The sequence below is a fragment of the Lutra lutra genome, chromosome 11, assembly GCF_902655055.1.
Source record: "Lutra lutra chromosome 11, mLutLut1.2, whole genome shotgun sequence".
NCBI classification, from domain to species: domain Eukaryota; kingdom Metazoa; phylum Chordata; class Mammalia; order Carnivora; family Mustelidae; genus Lutra; species Lutra lutra.
This window is the reverse complement of record NC_062288.1, coordinates 76,290,884-76,316,597: the sequence shown is the minus strand read 5'-3', so window position 1 is coordinate 76,316,597 and position 25,714 is coordinate 76,290,884. Positions and strand designations below refer to the sequence as shown.

At 38.5% G+C, this 25,714-nt stretch overlaps 1 protein-coding gene across 4 annotated transcripts in view; it reads left to right on the top strand.

Annotated features, from left to right (window-relative positions):
- The window catches only part of CTTNBP2 (cortactin binding protein 2), a 151,415-nt gene that overhangs the window by 49,711 nt on the left and 75,990 nt on the right, over positions 1-25,714 (top strand). For 3 of the 4 annotated variants that reach the window (XM_047695138.1, XM_047695136.1, XM_047695137.1), the window contains exon 3: positions 14,896-15,120. In XM_047695138.1, coding sequence (XP_047551094.1) covers positions 14,896-15,120 — 225 coding nt within the window. Of the gene's footprint in view, positions 1-14,895; positions 15,121-25,714 lie in introns of those variants that run through there. The other variant, XM_047695140.1, reaches the window with a different exon arrangement.

Here is a 25,714-nt window from a genome sequence, read left to right as displayed (position 1 = left end):
AGTGGTTAGTTGCTTCTCGAAACAATATCGGTCTACTCTGCTGAAGTGTGATTTTTCACTTATTTTAAAATCAATGGTCAAATGAAATTTTACTCTTTTTAATCATTGGAAGTCTATTTTCTTACAGATCTTTTTTTTTTAAAATATTTTATTTATTTGAGAGATAGAAAGAGACAATGAAAGAGAGAGAGCATGAGAGTAGAGAGGTCAGCGGGAGAAGCAGACTTCCTGCTGAGCAGGGAGCCTGATGTGGGACTCGATTCCAGGACCCTGGGATCATGACCTGAGCCAAAGGCAGTCATTTAACTAACTGAGCCACCCAGGCGCCCTTCTTATAGATGTTCTAAGTTGCCTCTTTACCAAAGGACTATTTTGCTAGTCCATTATAATGTCAAAAGCCTTGATACGTTTTTTGATGGGATTACTTATTTTGTTGGAAAATTCTGCCAATTTACTCAGTATCTAGAAGCTTTAGAAAACTTCATATAAAGACTATGACTTAGAACTTCAACAAATGAATGGCTTGTGTAGATTTGTTACTTTAGGGCTGCAGGTGGATGTCTAAATTTACACTGAAAGCTGAAAAACACAGCCATTAATAAAGGCGAAGCTTATAAATTTTAATACCATAGCCGTCTCTCCATTCTCTAAATGTAGTGCTTCCGAACACATCATCTGACTTACATTAGAACTGATTTTATATGTTAAAGAGTGATTTTGAAATAGGATTCTGCTGTATTTTGTTTTGAGTCTTTGCTTTTTGCTCTGTAATCCTTTAAAACAAATCTCTTTAAAGAATTTGTTATTACTATTGGCTCTGCTGGTGGAGTGTCTTGTTTATGTGTGTTTCTGTACAGGCTGGATAATGATGAGTTCATTTCCATCCAGGAGCATGTTGATTCTCTTTTATCTCATGGGCTATATCTCCTGAGTATGCCCTCACTGCTTGGCCTTCCACATGCACGAAGGGGGCTCTAGATTCATGGACGGTTAGGAGCCCAGGTCTTTTTCCTGAAGGAGTGTGATGTGATAGAAGAGATGCAGTAGTTGTCAAGCTGTGGAAACAATCACCCAGCTGCCAAGCATTCTAGAGTGGAAACTTGGGCACGTTGGCATCTGACTCCCAAATTCCCATTTCTCTAATGAGATAGCCTAAGTGATCTAAAAGCAGGCAAAAACGAGAAAGAGATAATTATGTCATCACTATTAAAATGATAGCTACTAATTGTTAGATGTTTACTGTTTTTTAGGTACCCAGCTAAGTGCCCTACATGCATTATTTCATTAATACTTCCAAACAACAACAACAAAACCCTGGATTGAGTTCTCTGTTATCCTTTCATTACTGGCGAAGCCCCAGGGGAGTAAAGTAACCAGACCAAGTGTACGTAACATAGAAGTAGCAGAATACATCAGACCTGTTTTGTGTGATCTCTGAGCACATCCTCTCCATTACTGTATTACCCATGTCCTAAAACATGAAGGTATACCTGCTAGAGGCAATGTCTGTATGACCAGACTGAGGCATAAATGAGCATCGACTCACTTCCTGGAACCCTGTGATGCTCTCTCAGGAGGCAGAACTGTAACTTGGAAAGAGCCAGCCAAAGGGTACCTTCCTGGATTTGGAGAGACAAGGGCAGACTGTGGGATAGGTAGGGAGTCGCTGCTTGAAACATATTTTGTGTATGTGAAGGAGATGCACTAGAAAGCAGTGTTGTTGCAACTACCAGAAAGGTATCTGGACAGCAGGGCCACTCCCTGATCATCTGCCGGCCCAGGGGATTGCATAGACACATGCTCCTGTCCCCAGTGGCCACATGTAGCTGGAGAGTCTCTTTGTCCTTGACACGCAAGGCAGCAGGGAAAAACCCAACAGGAGAGCCTGTTTCTCTCCTAGGGGCTGTGGCTCTGATTACGTCTTCTCCCCTCTGAGCCGAAAGGAGCTCTGCCACGTAAATTGGCATCAGTCTGCTCACTCGCTCCCCATATTAGAGAAGCATTTTAATGGCACCCAGCTGGAGACTAAAGATACTCGGAGAATCTACCTGCCCTGCTTGTGGATAAACACCAGCACTGGGTTGACTCCTCCTGGTCCAAAGATGGAGTAAACAGAAAAAAGAAGGGAAAAAAAAAAAAAAACACACACGGTTTGTGAAAGATTTTGTAGCAAAGAAAAGGGAAGATAACCTAACACTTAACATGCAAAGGAACGACCTACATCTGACAAAATTATTATGAGAAACAAGTAAATTTTAGAAAGTGATTTTTAGACACCATCTGCTTTGTGTCTTAAAATTCAAGGAAACATAGACTTTGGAGTGAGGCTGAATGGTGGATGAGCCCAGACTATGATGAAGAGTGAACTGGCAGCAGAGCCGGGGAACAGAAAGCACAGATGTGGGAGGCAGATTTCTGGCCTGGGTCCTGGCTCCCCTGCTTCTAGCCCTCCACCTGGGTCATAGCCCTTTTGGGTTTCTCGTCTGTAAAGTGAGGATGATGATACCAACCTGATATACTTGTCAGGATTTAAAAGGTACTAAGAGAGTTAAAGCATGTATTAGAAGCAATGGTGAAAAATCAGTGTTCTAAAAAATTGAATCCATAACAAATTTAAGAGGTTCTCTCAGAGCCCAGAAGAAAAGATTACAGTGATAAAGCAGAAACAAAGACACATGTATGTGGAAGACAGGGAGTGGAGAAAAAGTCTGATGTTCCTCAAAAAGATCAGAACAAATAGAATGGATGCTGTAAAGAAGATATAGCAGAATCTTTAGGTCAAAAAGGCTGTAGGGCAGGAAAAATGCCAGCCTTAAGCGTTGGAGAAGGAATTGATTTAATTAGGCAGAAAAGTAGAAGTTTTCCCTTGAAGGAAGAAAAATCGACCTGGCCTCGGACTTGCTCCTGTGCACTATTGAACACGGGAGGTGATGGAACCCTATCCAGTGTTAAGGATTACCACCAAATCACTTTTTCACTCAGACATGGTGGTGTTCACGTAAGAAGGAAATGAAAATTCTCGTTTGGCAGAGAAATAAAATATACTCATCCAAAAGCTGCTTTGAAAAATAAATGCCCTAAAGATTTACCTAATTGGAAATAAGCGTAAAGCGTCAAGCATGGAAATAATGGTATAAAATTGTAATAGGAAAGAAGAAATTGGTCCTCCTTATCCTTGGTTGGGGCGTTGAAGTACTTAGGGGAGTCTTGGTAGACTCCTCATTGAACGTTGTCCCAAAGCTGAGTGTTCACAGTTACACATGGTTCTGACGAGCAGCCTAGATTGAGAAGTCCTGTTCCAGAAGTTTAATCAAGATAAAATATGTACAGAGATAATTAGGAAAGTGCAGATATTGCCAAAAATATGGAAAAGAATTTCCTTTTTCTCAAATTTATGCTAATTGATTTAAAAATAGACAATTTTTGTAGGATACAACAGCAAATTTTAATAAATGAAGAGACAAGATTACTTTTCAGCAGGAAGACTTGATTTTATGAAAAAGTCCTCTTTTCAAATGTATGTCTAATTTATACATGATACCAATCAAAATTATATTTTTTTTAGGTTTATCAATTTCTGAATTTCGTCTGGAAGAATAAGCTGGTAGCATAACAAAGTTTTAGAAACTGATATTGTGAAGGAAACTTGTCCTACTGGTTGGTAGGATTTAATAATACAAATTAAAACATTTGTACTGGCAAATTCTGAATGGAAAGATAAAGGAAACAATAGAAGGTTCAAAAACAGACCCAGTATTGTAGGGATGATACAGTTCATAATGACAAAAGGGACAGTTCCTCACGAAGACATAAATGTTTATATGACTAGTAACAGAGCCTCAAAATACGAGACGCAAAAACAGATTTAAAGGGGAAAAAACAATTTCATAATTATAGATTTAAATACCTCTTTCAGTAGTTGATAGAACTAGTAGTTGTTAGGGGAGAAAAAACAGTAAAAACGTAGAAAATATGAATAACACTATGAACACCTTAATTGACATTCGTAGATTATATTCAGTAACCTCAACAGAGTTAAATGAGAAACCAATAAGGATAAGCTATTTAGGAAAATTCCAAATATCTGGAAGCTTCTGAAAAAAAAAAAAAAAGTAATTCATGTGTCAAAGACAAAATCACAACGAAATCACGATAATTTGAAGTGAATGACAGCAAAAATACATCAAAGTATTTGAGATACAGCTCAAACAGTACTTAGAGGAAAATTTACTGCTTTAAATGCTTGATGGAGAGGGACAGCAAGAGAGGGAATACAAGCAGGGGAGCGGGAGAAGCAGGCTTTTTCCTGCTGAGCAGCCTGACATGGGGCTCGATCCAAGGACCCTGGGATCATGACCTGATCCGTCGGCAGATGCCCAACGACTGAGCACCTAGGCGCCCCTAGAGTATGGGACTCTTGATCTCAGGGTTGTGAGTTCAAGCTGCATGTTGGGCATGGAGCTTACTTTAAAGAAAGGGGGGGGGGTGGGCTTAAGAGAAAATGGACACATTCTTAGTTAAAATGAGCAAGAACACAAGAGTAGACAAATAACCATATTGGGAAGGAAAAAAGGGATTATCACTACAGATCCTATAGACATCATAGAGCTATTACGTGAATATTATGAACAACTTGAACATCCTACATGAAGTAGACAAATATTTTGATAATACAACTTGCAAAATTGCTGTGAGAAAGAAAAAACCCAAACAGCTTCATATCTATTTAAAAAACTCATTAGGAAAAATCTTCCCCAAAGGAAAACTCCAGGCCTGGATGATTTCACTGGTAAATGCTATTAAATATTAAAAAAAAAAAATACTGTTAATATACACAAACCTTTTCAAAAAATATAGATAATAGATTATTGAAGTGGGAAATAGCAAAAAAATTTTTTTAAAGATTTATTTACGTATTTATTTGTTAGAGCACAAGCAGGCCGAGCGGCAGGCAGAGGCGGAGAAGCAGTCTCCCCACTGAGCAAGGAGCCTGATGTGGACTTGATCCCAGGACCCTGGGATCATGATCCGAGCCGAAGGCAGTGGCTTAACCAACTGAGCCACCCAGGCATCCCAGGAAATAGCAAATTAAGTGGGAAGGCTACTTAAACGTATTCCCTTAAGTCCTTGATGAAAATATTATTTTAGTACATTGTTTAAAAAAATATAGAGTACGAGGCAAATTTAATGATGACTGCCTTTCAGTGATTGAATTATGGATGGTAGTTTTTCCCCCTTCTAACAGTATTTTCCCGCATTGTTTAGTGAACATGCATTATTTTAAATAAAAATATAAAATAGTTCAAATATATTTATAGATTTGAATAAATACACTTAGTTTTTTATTACTGTTGAAATAATAGTGCCTTTCTCATGAAACTTAAAACTTGTTTTTTTATATGAAAAGTTCATTTAGGGGCGCCTGGGTGGCTCAGTGGGTTAAAGCCTCTGCCTTCGGCTCAGGTCATGATCTCAGGGTCCTGGGATCAAGCCCCGCATCGGGCTCTCTGCTTAGCAGGGAGCCTGCTTCCTCCTCTCTCTCTCTGCTTGCCTCTCTGCCTACTTGTGATCTCTCTCTGTCAAATAAATAAATAAAATCTTAAAAAAAAAAAAAAAAAGAAAAGTTCATTTAGTCATAGGCATGACTAATCCTAGTAATAGAAAACCATTACTTCTGTTAACCTTAAATAACTAACTGGTATGTGTGGGGTACACGCTTAGTTGTTCTTTAAGTTACAGAGGTGTAAAAGTCATTGTTTTAACTGTCTGGTATTGATAAAGATACAGCTGATCACAGCAATTAAATGCCTAGAGCCACACTGGCAGGTAAGTTGATGGGGATCCAGTTCTGATTGATGGTTGGTGGCTGCCTGCAGAGATGAATTAGGACAAATTGTGAGGCTTTTCCTGGATTCAGCTTCATGTGTGCTGATAACTTAATCATGTGTACTCTGAGCAAGAGGACAGAACAGTGCAGCCCTGTGTGCCATTCTTGACCTAGTTAGGGAATAAAGGTAATCCTATTTTTACAGATGTGCGTGGCCCACATATCTGGCTGAGATGGATTTGTGCAAGGCTCTAAGAGGCATATGAGGTCAAAATAAAGGGTTTGGTAATAGATTACTTCTGGCTCCGATTTCAGTGAAGCCAAGCCATTTCATGGATTTTGTTATAATGGTCTACATTTTTGAGAGAAAATTAATGGTCTATTGAAGTGCAACATCTCAATTTTAGCCTTAAGAACCAATAATTCTATCTTGATATATGATTCATAATATGCATTATGTATATTCCTGGCATGACAGTTTCCATACATCCAGGTGATCATGTTCCTTAGCAACTATGACATTGTAGGTGGCAGAAGGTTGGGGAAGCGGGGGGAGGCGGGAAGAAAAAGCAGGGAAAATGTGCCTCTTCTCTGGTTGACTATTCCAGCCAGTATGGCAGGCAGATCATGGGATGCCATGACAGCCCTTCATTTCTTTGCTGTGTATGTCTTGCCACATATGGTGTCTGAAATGTATTCACTGAAATGAACTTTTCAGACTTTTTGGCATTTAATTCATATTCCAAGTTCTCTGTTGTTCCTGGCTAGTGAATTTCTAAGATTTTGCAACCATTGAAGGGCAGTGACTGTGCTCCAAAAGACTATGTAATTTTTACATTGCTTTTGTACCCTCTGTTGTCCATGTTCCCCCTCCTCGTGTGTGTGGGTGTGTGCGCGCATGCATGTGTGGACACGTGTGTTGTATAAATGTGTAAACTGGATCCTAGATTATTCTACCCCTCTTAGAGTGAGAATGATCTCTGAGGACAATGGCTTATCTCTAGTTTTCCCTTCTCTTTTACTTACAAGTAGGATTTTTTTCCTTCTTTCTTCTTAGAAGAGCTCTTACGTTTTGGGGGGAGGGTTGTTTGCCTAATCGTGGTCTGTTTGAACTCTTTTCCGCTAAGACAGAACTTTAGAGCTAGATAGGTAAATTTTTATGTTGACTGTTCAGAAAAATCTTTTTTCCATCCGTATTGATTTTAAATAATAGTTTTTTTATGATTTCAGAGGACTGTAACAGTTTAGAACCCAGGGACCTTACTGATTTTTAAGAGCCCTGTCGGCCACATGTTTTTTCAGCCTCTGTTTGCAATACAGTCAGACACAGAGACTTCACTCCAGTCCATTGCAGCTTATTTTATTTCTAGAACAGCTTTTGCCCTTGAAAGTTTTTTATGATTATGGCTCTAATTCAGTTGTTTGGGAGTCATGTAAATAGTCCAATACCTTTTTAAACCCCAGATACCTTCAGATACTGAAAGAATGCAGTCATGCCTCTGTATGTCTTTTTAGCTCCCCTGTTTCCTTCTGCTCTTAAAAATTCGGTTCTTTGGGCACCTGGATGGCTCATTTGGCTAAGTGGCTGCCTTCGGCTCAGGTCATGATTCCAGGGTCTTGGGATAGAGTCCCACGTCGGGCTCTCTGCTCAGCAGGAATCCTGCTTCTCTCTCTCCCACTGCCTGCCACTCTGCTTACTTGTGCTCTCTCTCTATCTCCCTGTTAAATAAATAAATAAAGTCTCAAAAAAAAAAAAAAAAACCCAAAAAAACCCCTCAGTTCTGTCCTCAGGCTCTTTTCCTATTGATCACTATTTAAATATTTCACCCAGAAGTGAGCCCAGTAGTCCAGGAATTGTCTAGTTCTGATATCTTTTTTCTATTAATTAATGCACCCTGGAATATAGTTTCTGGTTTAAGGTGTGGGGGAGGACCGTTTCCATTTCACTGTTCATGCCTTGAAAATAGTGTTGACTTCAAGCCTAGGTTTTTCGTACTTGCTTCTGTGTTTATACTCAAGAACTGACTTTTATTTATTCCTGAGAAAGTCCATCTCGTCAGATTGGGCTCATGACTTCAGCCATCCCTTGTGGTTTTATGTCATTGGCACCCAAGACAGTGGCAGAGTAGGGTAGAGCTGAGGACAGAATTTCTTAGTCTTGGAGTTATAGATCAGTATTAATGCTTTAAAGATACTTTCAGTTAATGAGTAAACCATTTTTTCCTGTTGAATTCTTTTTTTACATTTAAATGATACCCTCTGAAGAATTTTTTTTTAAGATTTTATTTATTTATTTGACAGAGAGATCACAAGTAGATAGGCAGACAGAGGGAGAGGGAGATGCAGGCCCCCACTGAGCAGGGAGCCCCATGTGGGGCTCGATCCCAGGACCCCGACACATGACCCGAGGCAAAGGCAGATGCTTAATGACTGAGCCACCCAGGTGCCCCTCTCTGAAGAATCTTAGGAAAAGAACAAAACCCTTAAGTTTTATTAAATCTTATTAACCATATGGTCAGTAACAATGAAAGTAAATATAGAGCATTGAGAATACTCTTAACTTCTTGAAATATGAAGGCGTATATGTGTCTTTTAAACTTCATTTCTTTGTACTGGTTTGAATAGTGTTGTAAATATGACTTATTTTTGAACCTTTTTTAGTGTTCCAAAAATACTCTAGTCATAATGATCTTTTATTTGAATTTTTTATTTTTTTTTTTAGAGATTTTAGAGCAGAGCCAGAGAGAGAGCATAGGGTGGGGGGCAGGTGCAGAGGGAGTGGGGAGCAGGGAGCCCAGTGTGAGGGGCTTTATCCCAGGACTCTGGGAGCATGACCATAGCTGAAGGCAGATGCCCAATAGACTGAGCCACCCAGGTGCCCCCATAATAATCTTGTAGTACTCAACAGTGTGGGCTTTGGAGTAAGACTGGCTGGGTTGAATACTAGCTCCAGTTGAAGTGACCTTGAGAGTAAGTTAATCTTTCTAAGCCTCAGTATGCTTGTCTCTAAATTATGAATTAAAATAATTGCTATCTCTTGGACTTATTTTTAGGAGAAAATGAATATAAAACACCTATAATAATAGTAAGATCTCACTAAAAGTTGTCTTTTATTAGTATCATTTTTTAAAATATTACAGAATCATTTTGGCTTTTCATAAGTTAAAATAATTTTAGCTATAAGTTTTAAAATGTGTGTTAAACTCAAAAATAGACTCAAAATGGATGAAAGACCTCAGTGTGAGACAGGAATCCATCAGAATCCTTGAGGAGAACATAGGCAGCAACTTCTTAGACCTCAGTCCCAGCAGCTTCTTCCTAGAAACATCCCAAAGGCAAGGGAAGCAAGGGCAAAAATGAACTAGTGGGACTTCATCAAGATCAAAAGCTTTTGCACAGCAAAGGAAACAGTCAACAAAACCAAAAGACAACTGACAGAATGGGAAAAGACATTGGCAAATGACATATCAGATAAAGGGCTAGTATCCAAAAATCTATAAAGATCTTATTAAACTCAACACCCAAAGAACAAATAATCCAGGGGCGCCTGGGTGGCTCAGTGGATTAAAGCCTCTGCCTTCGGCTCAGGTCATGATCCCAGGATCCTGGGATCGAGCCCCGCATCGGGCTCTCTGCTCAGTGGGAAGCCTGCCTCCTCCTCCTCCTCTCTCTCTCTCTCTGCCTACTTGTGATCTCTGTCTGTCAAATAAATAAATAAAATCTTTAAAAAAAAAAATGGGGCGCCTGGGTGGCTCAGTGGGTTAAGCCTCTGCCTTTGGCTCAGGTCATGATCTCAGGTCCTGGGATCGAGCCCCGCATCGGGCTCTCTGTTCAGCAGGGAGCCTGCTTCCCTCTCTCTCGCTCTCTGCCTCCCTCTCTGCCTACTTGTGATCTCTCTCTGTCAAATAAATAAATTCTTAAAAAAAAAAAATAAAAAAATAAAATTTAAAAAAAAAAAAGAACAAATAATCCAATCAAGAAATGGGCAGAAGACAAGAACAGACATTTCGGCAAAGAAGACATCCAAATGGCCAATAGACACAAGAAAAAGTGCTCAACATCACTCGGCATCAGGGAAATACAAATTAAAACTAGAGTGAGATACCACCTGATACCAGTCAAAATGGCTAAAATTAACAAGTCAAGAAACGACAGAGGTTGGTGAGGATGCGGAGAAAGGGAAACCCTCCTAGGGAAACCTTGATAGGAATACAGGCTGGTGCAGCCACTCTGGAAAACAGCATGGAAGTTCCTCAAGTTGAAAATAGAGCTACCCTACAACCCAGCAATCGCACTACTGGGTATTTACCCAAAAGATAGAAATGTAGTGATCCGAAGGGGAAAGTGCACCCGAATGTTTATAGCAGCAATGTCCACAATAGCCAAACTATGGAAAGAAACCAAGATGTCCATCAATGGATGAATGGATAAAGAAGAAGTGATATATTGATATATATATATGTGTATATATATATATATATATCACTTCTATTATTCTATTTTATTATCTATTCCATTATATATATAATGGAATACTGTGTAGCCATCAAAAGAAATGAAATCTTGCCATTTGCAACGACATGGGTGGAACTAGAGTGTATTATGCTAAGTGAAATAAGTCAGTCAGAGAAAGACAGTTATCATATGCTCTTGCTGATATGAGGAATTTGAGAGGTAGGGCTGGGGGTTGTGGGGGCTAGGGAGGGAAAAAATGAAACAAGATGGGATTGGGAGGGGGACAAACCATAAGAGACTCTTAATCTCATGAAACAAACTGAGGGTGGTTGGTTACGGAAATTGGATATGTGCTGTGGTGAGTGCTATGAAGTATGTAAGCCTGATAATTCACAGACCTGTACCCCTGGGGCAAATAATGCATTATACGTTAATAAAAAAATAAAGAAAAATAAAATGTGTGTTAAAATTAATTGGTGGTATGTTTTAATTTTGACCCACAATGTAAGTATTAGATTTTTTCTAAGAAAATTACATACTCTAGGAAAAGTTGAACATTTAAGTATTTTTCTTTTCTTTTTTTTTTAAGATTTTCTTTATTTGCGAGAGAGAGCATGAAAGTGGAGAAGGTCAGAGGGAGAAGCAGATTCCCCATGGAGCTTGCAGCCCGACACGGGACTCGATCCCGGGACTCCAGGACCATGACCCTATTGAAGGCAGTCGCTTAACCAACTGAGCCAGACACCCAATATTTTTCTTTTTATTGTTACTAATTAGGTCCAACACACTTAAGTTGATCTGGTTGAACAATTAAAGCCCCAAGTAGGAAGTCTGTATTTGTCAAAACCTCTCTTAGTAATAGCATGTTTTTATTTCTTTCTCAATAGAGAAAGATCTTATAAAAGATCTTTATAGATCTTATAAAACTTCAGATTCTGATTGAAATTACATTTCTATCAATGTAGCTAGCCTTAAGGGTTCCTTTAAGTTTGTTTTCATAATTATAATCCGTGTCTTTAAAATGACTCATTTCCCTGAAATGCATTTTATTCTCAAGTAATTCTGATGCATAAACCAAGAAGTTATCTGCACATTCAGCTCTTCCTTTTTTAAGGGAAAGGCCCCTTCAAACCCAGTATGATAAACATCAAGTCATTTTTTGTTAGGCGATTTCCTTAAATATTAAAACTTGTATGTGTTGTTGATCTGCCCTTGGCAAAAGTAATATAGTATATTAAGAATCAGATATTCTTGTTATAAAGTAAGATGTCCTAAGAAAGGTAAACATTTTTTCAAGGATGTTAAAAGAATAAACAATAATAGTTAGTTGAAAAGTAGGTAAAATTAAGGGATGTCTATTGGCTTGGGCATGTGTTGTTATAAATGCTTGCCTAAATCCAAATTAAGCTAAACTCTGAATCTTGTGGGATGAGCAAAAGAGGAGGAGATGGCAATGAGGGTTAGTGGTCAGTGGGAAGTTATACAGGCGAAGGATGGGAGGGTGTCCTGGCCTGCCAGCATCACATGGACAAAGGTATGGGGGGGAGAGAGCACTTAATAACTATGAGAATGTTGAAGGCCTTTACACAGAAAAGTGACTGAGGTTTCTTAGGAAAGGTATTCTGAGAACTCTGGTTAGCAGAGTGCCTCTATGATATACAATCTAGGTTTGGGGTGTGAGTAGTGTAAAAAATCATGAATCATGGAAAATCATCTGCTACCCCTGTGGTTTTCCTGAAAATGCTCTTGCCTGGTTTTAGTTTAGAGAGTTAATTGAGTCCTTCCTGGGATCCCCTAGTTCTGACTCAGATAGTGGGTAAACTAATACTTGGTCATCCTTTTCTCAGGAATGAGCTCTGCATAGAGGAGTCTGACATTGGTCTAACTTCTTCCCCAGTTTCCTGTTAAGGTTGGTCCCTTTGTGAGGAAACCTAACTTCCTGTAATGGAGAAAATGGCCCGAGCTCTTTCCTTAGGAGGCTCTGAGTTAAAATTATATTTTCCTAAAGCCACTGGATGCTACATTTATCTGTGCAGCAAGAATACATTACACACCCATTGTGTGTTTGATGGGTTGGCAGGATGTCAGCTGAGTAAAAGTGCCCCTACTTTAAAGGAGCTCAGAGCAAAGGTTTAGGAGAAGACAGTCCTGCCAGGCCCAGAGTGACTGGACTCTTCCCATAATAGAGATTGCAAACTGGGTGTCCTGTCGTCTTGCATTCCCAGAATTATGTTCAGATGAAGTTTCTTGAGCGTTTCCAATACACTACCTTGGGCCATAAGCACCAAAAGATGAGAATAAGATTGATTCAGGTGCTGTTCAGTAGAGAAGTCTAGAGAATGTGGAACCTCTTCTGACAAAAATCAGGTTCTAGATGCTGTGTAAGGAGTGATGCAAGGCTAGCTTCATGGGTGTGCAACCTGTGCATTGGCAGAGGGTCATGCACTTAGGAACCTCCCCTGCTTGATTAAATGGTATGCTGTCACCATCTTGAAATTTTAAATTTTTGAACAAAGGGCTCTATGTTCTCATTTTGCACCAGGTCCTGCAGGTTATGTAATCCTAAATTTATGGTCTGCATTGAGGGAAACTATAGATGAAGAGACCCCAGCAGTGGGACAAGGGGTTGGTGGCTCTTTATTTATTTATTTATTTTTTAAAAGATTTTATTTATTTATTTGACAGAGATCACAGGTAGGCAGAGAGGCAGGCAGAGAAGCAGGCTCCCTGCTGAGCAGAGAGCCCGATGTGGGGCTAGAGCCCGATGTGGGGCTTGATCCCAGGACCCTGGGATCATGACCTCAGCTGATGGCAGAGGCTTTAACCAACTGAGCCACCCAGGTGCCCCGTTGGTGGCCCTTTAAAGTCACCAGGCACTTCATAGGGAAGCAGTAGGCTTTAAATATTCACCACACTCAGTTGGTAAGGATAGTCTTCCAACTGAACCAGTTTGGTAGAATTGTCCTGCTTCCCTCATCCAGGCCCTTCTAACCCAGAGAGAATGGAAACCACTTAGAAAGAGGGGGAGAAGATTTGTGTAAAGGGAGAGGTGTTTTCGTAAACCCTCCTTTCCCAGTGGTATGTGTTACCCTGCCACAGATCTTTGCTGGGGAAAGGAAGCTGTCCTACACTCAGGTTGGATATTCTAATCAAATTGAGACAGGTTTATGTCTTAAAATGACTATAGGACTTGTATTTAGAGAAAAGTAAGAGGAAAAAAAAAAAAAACCATAGGGGTATCTCAGGTTTTCATCCAGGGGTGGGGGATGAATTATTACATTCAATAAAAATGAAGAGAGAAGTGAAGGAAGGCAAAATGTACTTGCTTTTGAAATTGCATCTTGAAAGTGATGCTTACTCAGTGTATTGATTACTTAATTGAACTTGAAGAATCCAGAACTATAAAATGCCTTTTGATTCATAAATCATGTTGACTTTTAAGTTTAAAATGATCCTCTGAGATGATCCTAGCTTAATTTTCATGGTGAAATTGGGCTTTTTGTAAACTGTATTTCTTCATCTAACTTGGTAATAGGAAAAAATAGTTAGGTTTGCCCATTTGTCATTTGCACTTGTGTTTATCTAGTTGTTGGCTTGCTCACAGTGGTCTAAAAATGGAAAAGTCTAGTTGTTCAATGCAGCTACTTTTAAAGTGAGGAAGTTTATGTAATATTTCTTCAGAAAACACATTTAACATTTTGGACAATTAGCTTGATTCATTGTAAAGTAATTTAGTTTTTCCACTGGCAGCGACATAGAATAATTATTTTCTAGTGGCTAGTCCACATGACCTGAGTTCTGAAAATGTTGCTAGCTTCAATATATTTCTACTATTTTCCATTTTATGCAAAGACTGTTGTAGGCTAATTATAGAAAATTACATTTAGTGACATGTGGATGTGAAATTAACTTTGACGCTGAGGGACTGACACTGAGAATGAAATGAGGTTACATTCTTTTCTGGGACTCTGTGAACTCTATTTTCATGCCCTTCAACAATGAGATATTTGCATCTTCTTAAATTTTCTGGAGGTTTTTTGGTAGTTTAGTCCAACTTCACAAAATATGAATGTTGTGACTTTTTGACATAAAAATGTCATCAGGTATTTTATTATTTAGCAAATACCCTTATCAATTCTTTGTGGCTCAACAAAACTTGTAGGAGGTTTATATTTTGTGATTTAGCTTGATAAGTATTAGGTGAAAAAGAAGTTCTATCAAGATAGAGATAATTTTATTTTTGAACTTTCACTAGAAGATATTTTAATAGTTGGTATTTCTGATTTTTTTTTAAACTGAAAGAGACTGTACCTAAAACACAGATCGTTGAAGGAGGGAGCATCATGGGAAAAAACTGTATTTGCATCATTTGTAATTTAAAAGACATTCTTTAAGGAAGAAAATTTGAAAGTAGGCTGAATGGCATGCCAGGCTAGTCAGGGATTGGGGTCACATTCCCTTCGCTCCTCACTCAACGCCTGACATCATACGTAAGCCATTACTCAAAACAGTTGTGAATATCATTTGGAAAAGTAATCACAAAACCTTCTTATAAATATTTTTCTGTATATTTTTATTTCTTTCTTCAATACATTCCTCTGATTTTGTTCTAGGCTCGCAGGAAGGAGGTATTTATCCAGGAACGGTATGGGAGATTTAATTTGAATGACCCCTTCTTGGCACTGCAGAGAGACTATGAGGCAGGTGCTGGTGATAAAGAGAAGAAGCCAGTTTGTACCAACCCCCTCTCCATCCTTGAAGCAGTCATGGCCCACTGCAGGAAGATGCAAGAAAGAATGTCCACTCAGCTGGCTGCTGCTGAAAGCAGACAAAAGAAGGTATTGAGACTTTCAGTCATTTTTCCTATATCACAGTGTAGGATGAAGACGCCATTTCTAGGCTTGTGTGTTCTTAAATGGGATAAGTGTCTCAAAAGGCAAAATGCTGACCGATCCTGGTGGCCCTTTCCAAATATAATTCAAAAATAACACTAAGCTCTAAAATGCGTATAACAAAGAGTTTATGTTTCCTATAAAGGTTACTTTGATGCTTCTTTAAAATACGCTTTTTTGGGGGCGGCGATGGGGAGGGGGGCTTCCCTTTTCTAGTGCCGTAAGACATACTCTACTGCCAGGCCTGTGATCCAGTACTGCAACCAGGACGCTGATCAGATGGGGACGTCCCCAGCAACTATTTCTTTGCAACTAGAAATTACTTCTGTAAATTATGTCTTTGGACAATGAAATTAGCATGAGGAGAATAGAATGAAATTTCTGTGGTAGGTGTAGTCTTACAACGTGTCATCTTGAAGTCCTGGTTAGTCTCAAACTCGTCTCTGGGGTCTGAGGACTGTGTGTGCTGCAGACCTCTAGGCTCCTACTCACATGTGTTTCATTTAAACCAACCTCTTCGCTCTTTCTCACCTCCCCCAAGAACACACACATATTTGTTAATTGTACTTGAGTACATGCTTCCAAGAGTCCTAAGTGATAAAAACTGACTTACTGCCATCACCCAAAAGGAAACAGAAGTTCAACTTTTGTCCTTCTGATGGGCTGCCCAGACTACTGATTCCATTTATTAGAAGAGAATGAGGAAGTAGAGAAGCTAATAATGTCTAGTATAACTAGAATTAAAAGTACTCTGTTCTTCCAACCATTCCTCAAGCATACATTTCAGTGTTTCTTCTTTTTGTCCTTTCCAGAGAACTTGTTAGAGTTCACATGTAACACCTGGTTGACGGTGAACCTGAATGCAGAATTACTGTAAATATTTACGATACTGTCATTTACTGTGTGTGTTTTTGCCCCTGTAATTATATCCTTGCATTGACCTGTGTGTGCCCATGTTCTGGTATAGGTGTTGAATGAAAGCAAACCTCTTCTTCAGTATGTCACGTGGTAGAAAACTAAAGCACTGGGTAAAAGAGCACGGAAGTCTAGAAGACCTTCCATGGTTATGGGGTAAAAATCAAACAGTTTTACTCTGGACTTTGCAAACCCTTTTACAAAGCCCTGCAGAGCAACCACTGATGTCCCTGGAGGTTTTCAGAAATCCCCCCAGGAACCGCAGAAGCAAGAACCAGTATGTTTCAGCTGATGTCACCGAAGCTCATTTATATTTCTTGGATGAGACACGTTTCAATTATGTTCTTAACGTGTCAGATGCTCTATTTCATAATAAAGTATGCGGCTGGCTTTTATGCTGTGTTATCAAAAGTCAGGAAAAAATTTTTCTTTGCGATTGCATTTAATGTATAAAAATGCGTGCTTTCCTACATTTTACTTCAGTTTTGCATTTTATCTGTCATTTCTCTTGTAGGAGAAAAAGGAAGGAACTCATTTCAAGTTGAATCAAAGATTTTATTATCTAGCTGATTTTTTTTTTTTTTTAATCAACTTACATCCTGTTTGTTTCTGAATGACTGGGTCGTTTCCAACCTGGCTGGGAGTGAAAGGAAATTGTTTCTGTCCTATGGGTCCTGAGAGGCTTATACAAAATGAGCCAGTGATCTGTCTCCCACGTATAAGGGGAATACAGGAGTCCTTTATGGCCAAATTCATTGGCCTGTGTAGTCTCAGTGAAAGGTTGCTCTGATAAGCAGGGCTGCTCTTTGTCCATAAAGAATATTCTCTTCTGGTAGATTGTAGCATGTGAGAAGTTAGATTTTGTAGTCTTATCCTGAACCTTTCCTTAAAAAGAAAATATCACATCAGCTGATAAGAGCAAAAACACCAAAGTCACCTGTCACCTTTAGTCCTGAAAGTAAATATTTTAAATAAACATCTTCACTTCTCTTGCACATAGAATAAATTGAAGCTCTAGAAATCTAAAATCAGAAAGACGAAAAATCCATTATTTTAAATGAGTCCAGTTCTTTAAATTACTGCCAGAGCAGAAGTCGGGGAAAGCAGAAGTCCCATTATCTACAATTCATGTATTTATTATCTGACACTGGACATAGCTCTTTGGTAATTCGAAGACATTTGGCCTGAGCACTGCTCTTGTTGGCCTTTCAAGGCGGGAGACGAGGCTCTATGCTCATTCATGCATTGATTCCTGCTGAGACTACTAATAGGAGGGTTAACTGTTTGGTAATTTGTGTGCCAGGAAAATTTGGGCAAGAGTCAATTTGGCAAATGGACTAAGCCTGTAAAGCCACTTTGAATAAGCTAATGAGTAATCATCATACGGACCTTTGCCTCCAGTAATCTACTTTCTGTTTAGAGCCAGTAACCTAGGGTGGAATGATACTTGGGTTTTTATTATTTATCATGTGCCTCATATATTAATGGAATTTCTATTCTAATTTATTTTCAATCATGTATTCATACTTATAAAGTATAATTTCCAGCCCTGAAATAGGAAAGACCTTTAAATTTGAACAGAGCCTTTAAAAGTCAGAAGCCAAAATAATTACTAGGAAATTCAGAGGGGAGCAATTTTTTTTTTTTTTAACCAGTGAAAAAACTTACAGCCATTCTATGTATGAGCTATAGCTTCTTTTAGGTGGCAGCTTAGTAAAATGAGCGTCAGTTGAAAGGCACTAGATGTGCCAGGCAGGATTCTTAGTTGTGAGCTGGTACAGCCAGTATTCATGGAGTTAAGCAGGAAGGTGTTTGAGTTGGCTCCCAGCATGGCTGGGAAAGCTAGGGGAGCAGGTCTTAATCCGTCAGCATCACTGACAAATGATCACTATCGATCTAGTCTGCAGTGGGCAAGGCTTCTGCTGATGGGAGGTGAGTACTGCAGCTTGCTGACACCAGACAGCATGACTACCGTGACACTCTGGGTCTTGAGTGGTGCCTCCCCTGGCCCTGCTTTTTGTATCACTCATTTCCAAGTTGAAGCCTAAGAGCAGGTACATTTGGTTGGCCAGGCTTAGGCCCCACACCCTCTGTCCAGCTATCGGGAAGATAGGAAAGCAGCTATTGGGCATGTTTCGCTTCGACGGGGGGGAATCATAAGGTGGAGAAATCGCCTAACATAGGAAGGAGTTTCAGGTGCTAGACGACCAAAGAAATGACAAATGGGTTGGAAAAGAGCAATCAAATTATTTGTTCTAATTTATTTCATATGCCTTTTCTTCCTATGATGAATAATTGTACTTGGGTCTGCCATTTGTATTCAACTCTCTTCTTCATTGTATAATATCATTATATCAATATATATCATTATATATGCTTTCTAACATAGAAATGCAATTTAAGTTGCTTTCTAGACATTCAAGAATAACATGATAGAGAATCAGCTAAAGTGATATTTTTTGAAAGAGTATTTAGGACACCTTGTACAAAAATGGTGTTTTTTTTTAGCTCATTCATGAATCTTTCTTGTATAATTCATTTTGACTCCCCAGGAACATTGTTAAGGAGGGAACTGGAGACTGAGGTCTGCGGCTCTGAGCAGAGATTGGGAAGAGAGGGTAGTTCATTTGATCCATGTCTTGCCTTCCCTCTCTTGAAACCCTCGATGAAGAGGAAGGGTCAGATGAGAACTGCGGAGCATGACTGATAAAGAAGATATATATATTTTTTAAAGATTTTATTTATTTATTTGACAAAGAGATCACAAGCAGGCAGAGAGGCAGGCAAAGAGAGAGGAGGAAGCAGGCTCCCTGCTGAGCAGAGAGCCCCATGCGGGGCTCGATCCCAGGACTCCGAGATCATGACCTGAGCGGAAGGCAGCGGCTTAACCCACTGAGCCACCCAGGCGCCCCTAAAGAAGATATTTTAATGCATCTCATCGTTAGATATTTGTTGACCAGGGTTGGGCATTTGGGTAGAGGTAGCCAGGTGGAGAAGGGAACAGGATGCACTGAGTATTGAATGATGTGGGGGAGCAATGAGGAATATAGTTAAATGTCACAGAAGTATTTTGTGGTTGTGACAAACATGCACTCCGCTTTCTCATTTTGCAATTGACCATAATTGCTTTCCTCTCTGCTTTCCACTTTGAATTAAAACTAATTGCCTTTACATTGCAGCTCTGCTCCCACCTACATAGTTTTCCCTTTCATTCTATAAAAACAGTTGTTTGGTTCTTCTTCATTCATGGCTTCCAGTCTGGGTGCTATTCTTGGAGCACCCACCCACTTTCTCACTACCAATGAAGCTGTCCTAGTTCTCCTAAGCTCCTCCACACAATCCAGTGCTTTTTGCAAAAGAGTTTGGTGATACTGCTCATGCAGAATTCCCCGAAAATTCGGCCACTACTTGAAAATGGTTGTGAGTAGATACATATTGGACAATAATATAAAAAAATAAACTGGAACTCCATAATCTACATATATAGGAGACAACATTCCTTTACAATTATAGTAGTATGTGGTTGAGTTGGGAGTGGGGGTGTCCCTACCTGATTCATTAGGTCCACAGCTCCTAGATCACTGCTCAAAACTGTCCCAGACTGATCCAGTGAGAGCCCTTTTAAGCTGACTCCTTCTGACACATTTCCATCATCCTTTGAGTACTTCCTTACCTTCTCTTCCAGGCTCATCTTGTGTTTTTCCTATCCCAACCTCTGGAATTAGCTATACTCCCAGGACCATTAGTCTCTTTTTTAATGGAAAATGGTGTTTAGAAACAAATCTAGAGTAGGAAATTATGTATATTTCCCATAATCATATATATTTTTATAAACACATATATTTGTATTTTATTTTTATGTATCTCTGTTATTAACCATGAATTCATACTGATATTGATAACTCTGATTCTAAACCAAAGCCAGAGTATGTTCTTGTTCTTTCTCTATTTAAAGCTAACTTCTCTAGTAGTGAGAAATGTGTCTCCCAGTATTCTTCAATTTATTTACTCATTTACTCAAGCCTAGAACACACAGAGTAGTTTCAGAATTGCTAATCCATAGTATGATAAAAAGCAAATATACAAATCTGGAATTCACCATTGTTTACTGCTCTTTAAGGATATATTTCCAGGAGGTAAAGTTTATACAACTTAAGTATACAGTTGATGAGTTTAAAAAATGCATAGACTTGTGGAATCTGTACCTATTTTTTTTTTTAAAGATTTTATTTATTTATTTGACAGAGGAGATCACAAGTAGGCAGACAGGCAGGCAGAGAGAAAAAAAGAAGCAGGCTCCCTGTCGAGCAGGGAGCCTGATGCGGGGCTTGATCCCAGGACCCCAGGATCACGACCTGAGCTATAGGCAGAGGCTTAACCCACTGAGCCACCCAGGCACCCCAGAATGTGTACCTCTTATAAGATAGAAAATACTTCCATCACCAGAGAAGTTTTCCCAGAATACTTTCCCCGTAAGTTCCTTCCCCAGTCCAAGCAATCACTGAACGGTCTTCTGAGTTTTTTCATCATGAATTGATCTTATCTGTATACCTGAACTTCAGGTAAATGATGACTGTAGTTAAATATTAAGCCTTAAATGCAGGAGCTGTAAATCTCAATTTTTTTCTTTTTTTAAAAATTTTTTAACATTGAAGTATAGTTGACATACAATATATATTAGTTTCAAGTGTACAACATAGTGATTGGACAGTTCTGTACATCATACAGTGCTCACCATGGTAAGTAGCTACTCTCTGTCACCATACACTATTATTACAGTATTATTGACTGTGTTCCCTCTGCTGTACTTTCCATTTCTGTGACCTGTTTAACTGGAAGTTTGTACCTCTTAATCCCCTTCACCTGCTTCACCCACCTGTTGGCCCCACCCACCTCAGGCAACCATCAGTTTGTTTTTTGTATTTATGTGTTTGTTTCTGGTTTTTGTTTCTTTTCTTTCATTTTTTAAATCCCATATGTAAGTGAAATCAAAGGATATACATGGAAGGATCTAGAGGGTATTCTGCTAGGTGAAGTAAGTCAGGTGGGGAAAGATCAACTTTGTTTTCCTTTATTAAAATTGTTTTGCCTATTCTCATACAAATTTGAAATCAGTTTGTTGGTTTTTCCAAAAGTTTGCAGGGACTGAAATTTTACTGAATCTGTACACTAATTTGTTAGGCATGGACATGAATGAGATTGAGTCTTCCAACTCATTATCATAGTGTATTTGTACATTAGTTTTTGATAATTTCTTTTAACAATGTTTTATTATTTTCAGCGTAGTGTCTTAAATGTCTTTTGCTGGGTCTACTCCTAAGTATTTTATGTTTTTGATGCTATTGCAAATCACAGTGTTTAAAAACTTTTTTCCAAATATTTATTGCTAGTATACAGGTATTAACATTGGTTTTGTATGTTGACATTGTATCTTGTCATCTTGCTAAACCTGCTTGTTAGTTTTAGCAGTTGTTTTGTATATTATTTAAGATTTTGTAGGTAAACAAACACATCGTCTGTGAATAGAATCCATCTTAGCACTTCCTAAGTTGCCTGCCTATCTGCCTCCCTGTCTTGTTCTCCCAACACCGCCATCATTGCGCTGACTAGAACCTTCAGTGGTGTATTGTTGAATAGAAGTAGTGAGAGAAGACTTCAGTGTTTTCTCCTTTTCTCAGGGAGGAAAGTGTGTATTTCATCATCAGGTATGATGTTAGCTGTGTTTCTCCATAGATGTTCTTTATGTCACTGAGATTTTATTCTATACTGAGAAGTTTTGTCATGAATGGGTTTTGCATTTTGTAAAATGGTTTATTTGCATCTATTGTTGTGGTCATGGTTTTTCTCTTAAGTCTTTTAAGGTGGCAAATTACGCTTATTTTCAAATACTGAAACAACTTGGATTCCTGACGTAAACTTCAGAGGGTCACTTTTTAATATATTATTGGGTTTAGTTTGCCTATATTCATGAGTGATCATTTTTCTGTAAATTAAGGAAAATACTTGACTGGTTTTGAATTGAAGGTAATTCTGGGATCATAAAGTGAATTGGAAGATTTCCTTCTCTCTTTTCTGAAGGGGTATGTATGGGTTTGGCACTATTTCTTTAATGTTTGGTAGACGTCACAGGTAAAGCCATATGAGCTAGAAATTTTCTTTAGGGGAAGTTTTATTTGTGGATTCAGTTTCCTTAAAATATATGAGGCCATTCCAGTTTTCTTTTTCTTTTCTTTTTTAAGATTTTATAATTTATTTGACAGAGACAGAGAGCCTACAAGCAGTGGGAGAGGGAGAGTGAAGAGCAGGCTTCCAGCTGAGCAGGTAGCCTGATGCCAAGGGTTCAATCCCAGGACCCTAGGATCATTTCCTGAGCCCAAGGCAGATGCTTAACTGACTGCGTCACCCAGGCGCCCATATTCCAATTTTCTATGCCAGTTTATATAAATCCTGAAAGTTACGTGTGTCAAAGGAATTTGATTTGTTGAATTTGTTGACACAAAGTTATAAATTATTCTTTAACATTCCTTCTGTAGTAATATTCCCTCTTTTAGTCCCATTATTTACTATTTGTGTTTTCTATGTTGCTCAGTCTGTTTTTTTCCTAAATGTTTAATAGTATCATTGATCTTTTAGATGAAAAAGTTTGGCCTTGTTAATTTCTCTAGTATTTGTCTCCTATTTCATTGATTTATTACCTTTGTTATGTCTTTCCTTTCACTATATTTCATTAGCCTTACTTCTTTGAACTTCTTAAGTTGAAACTTAGATGATTGATTTGAGAAAACGCTTCTGATATATGCAATTAAAGATAGAAATTTCTCTCCATCCTCTGCTTTAGATATTTTAAATTCTCTTCTTTCACTGCATCCCACAGATTTTCATATGTTGTGTTTTTACTTTCATTCAGCGCAAAATATATTCTAAATTCCTTTGTGATTTCTTCTTAGAAATATGTTATTTTATTTTTGAATTTTGGGCTGTTCATATCATACTGTGACTTGTATATAATTCTGTTGTCGGAGAAGATTTTAGTCATCTGTAAATTGTTGATGGTTTTCAATAGCTCAGCAAGTGCATATAAAAGTGCATATAAAAGACTGTATCTTTTATAGCCTTGGGGTATTCTGTTCCAAATAGAGATAATAATACAATCATAATTTATATTATAGTTTCTATGTTTATAATGTCTCTTTTTTTCCTTTGGCTGCTTTCAAGATTATTTCTTGTCCTTGTTTTCAGCAGTTTTAGTATGATGTACTTAGGTATGATTTTTTTGTAACATAGATATATTCTGCTTTAGGATTGCTGAACTTTCTAGATTTTTTTTTTACCAAATCTGTGGATTTTTTTGACTATTTTATCTCTTAATATATTTTTCTTCCCTGTTCTCTCTCCATTTTGGACTCTAGTTATGTAGACTTCAGACCACTTTATACTGTCCTATATGTTTATTATCTATAAAGAGCAGTGTGATAACTGATGGAGCAAGTCTCAAGTGACAGGAGAGAGTGAAGTTAATTGTTGAAGAAAGCCTGACCTTGAACAGATAGAAATCTTCCTCTCTCAGAGTGAAGGGAGGTAAATAGAGATTGGTGTGGTTATTTAAAAAAAAAAAAAATGCTTAAGGGAGGAGATGGGATGTAGAGGGAGTGAATTTTCTTGATAAAAGAAAATTAGGGTAGACTGAGAGTTAGTTGAGTGGTAATTGGGTGATGTTTTGGGAAGAGTGGCAGAAGTTTCAATATTCCCTGAAGTGTAAATGGTAGAGGAAGCTAAACAAAGGGAGAGTGATAAATGACTGGGGCTCAGAACTCACTGTGTTTGTAGGTGCATTGGTTAGGTGGCTTCCTTTGTGTTCCACTGTCTATGGTAAGATTTAAAAATATGTTCATCTGAGATAGGACTTATAAGGTCTGAGTGATGGAAGAACAAAGGTACAAAAGAATAATGGGCGCTTTTATAGTACTATAGTTTTCTGTATAAATAATGTGAAATTTGTTGAGTTGATCTCCTGTTAGAAGTCTTTCTTCAGTTTGATTCTCAAGTATGAGATATAAGTCATTTCAAAAATAAAGTCTGATGATCCCTAGAGAAGAAATAATGTGGGCAAGATGCACGATGTGGTGAGGAAAGCTTGAGACAAGTGGAACCCGGAGTTTCATGATGCTGACACTGATTCAGGAGATGACGTTACTGTGTGAGATCACTCATTTGGCCTCTAGTTAGTTGTTATGTAAAATGAAGATAGCCCTTAAAGTTCCACAAAACATTTTTTTTTCTGGCTTCCAAGGTAAATTATGGAACTCATATTTTTAAAATAAACTGAAAATTGACCTACTTTGGCTTTTTCCAACATTGCTATAAGAATTTGGGGCAGTGGTGAATACAAAGTTTAAATTTTTCTTAATAGTTCTAACTTTGTGTATTCCTTCTGCAGAAACTTACTATTTGATGCATTTAGAAGAGTTAAATGTCTTTTGACTATTTAGAAGTCAAATTTTCTGTGAAGCATCTAGATGACTAAAATATGCATATAAATATAGTTATATGATAACAGTATTTTTCCCCACATCTTACCTAATCTATTTATGAAGTCACCCCTAAAATTGTGTATAGTAGAATAGAGTGTGTATGTATAAACAGTTGTCACTAATTATTCTTGGGGAATTATCTGTATTCCTGATCACTTATTTATAGGACCCATGCAATGCCATTCAACTTTTTCAAGGCAGGAAGCATCCTAGAGTAAATTAATGATATCCCGGATTCTAATGAGCCATTCTGTCCTCTTGATTTCGTGACTGACTGTGCAGGCAATGGATTTTCTCAGCAGGGTGGGGGACAGGAGCACATTCTCACAACTGATAGATCATTTGAGCATCTCCTTCCTCTGGTACTGATGACTAAAAACTGACTTACTGACTTAAATAATTACTGGATCTTATGAGAGTTTATTTATATTTAACACCTAGGGCGGTGGTCAGTGGGGGGAGTCCTTTCTGTCTTTATCAGGTAGATCTGCTTTAACCTTTATGAATCTTAAGGCCCTTGGGTGGACTGCCAGTGGAATGCTTCTCTAGGTGGGAAGGTGAAGTATGTGGGCCTCCCTCATTTGTCCTTCATGAGTATCTCATGGCAGTAGGTGCTCCTCTGGAAAGAAGTGAGAAACCTGTATAAACATGTTACAGTAGGGCATCTCAGAGGTACCCAGAAAGGCCACCAGTGTGCAGAAGTTCGTTGTTTCTGTGAACTGCATTAATTTCATTCATCCAGACAACAATTACTGTGTGCCAGATACTATTCTAGGTCTTGGGAACAGCAGCAAAGAAGATCTAGTCCCTGCCTTCATGGAGTCACATTTCAGTGGGGGCAGGTAGGTGCTAAGCAAAGGGTTACCAGTACAGTGGGAGGGACCACTGTTTTCCCCAGGACAGTGAGAAGGAGGCCTTGGTCAAGGTAGTGGCTGAGCAGAGGCCTGGAGGAAAAGAAGTGAGACTTTGGTGCTTTGGGTGGTTTTGTGCTATTTGAAAACCCCACCTGGAGACACAGAGGTTTCTTTTTTTTTTTTTTTTTTTTTTAGATTTTTTTTTTTTTTTTTTTAGATTTTTTTTTTTTTTTTTTTTTT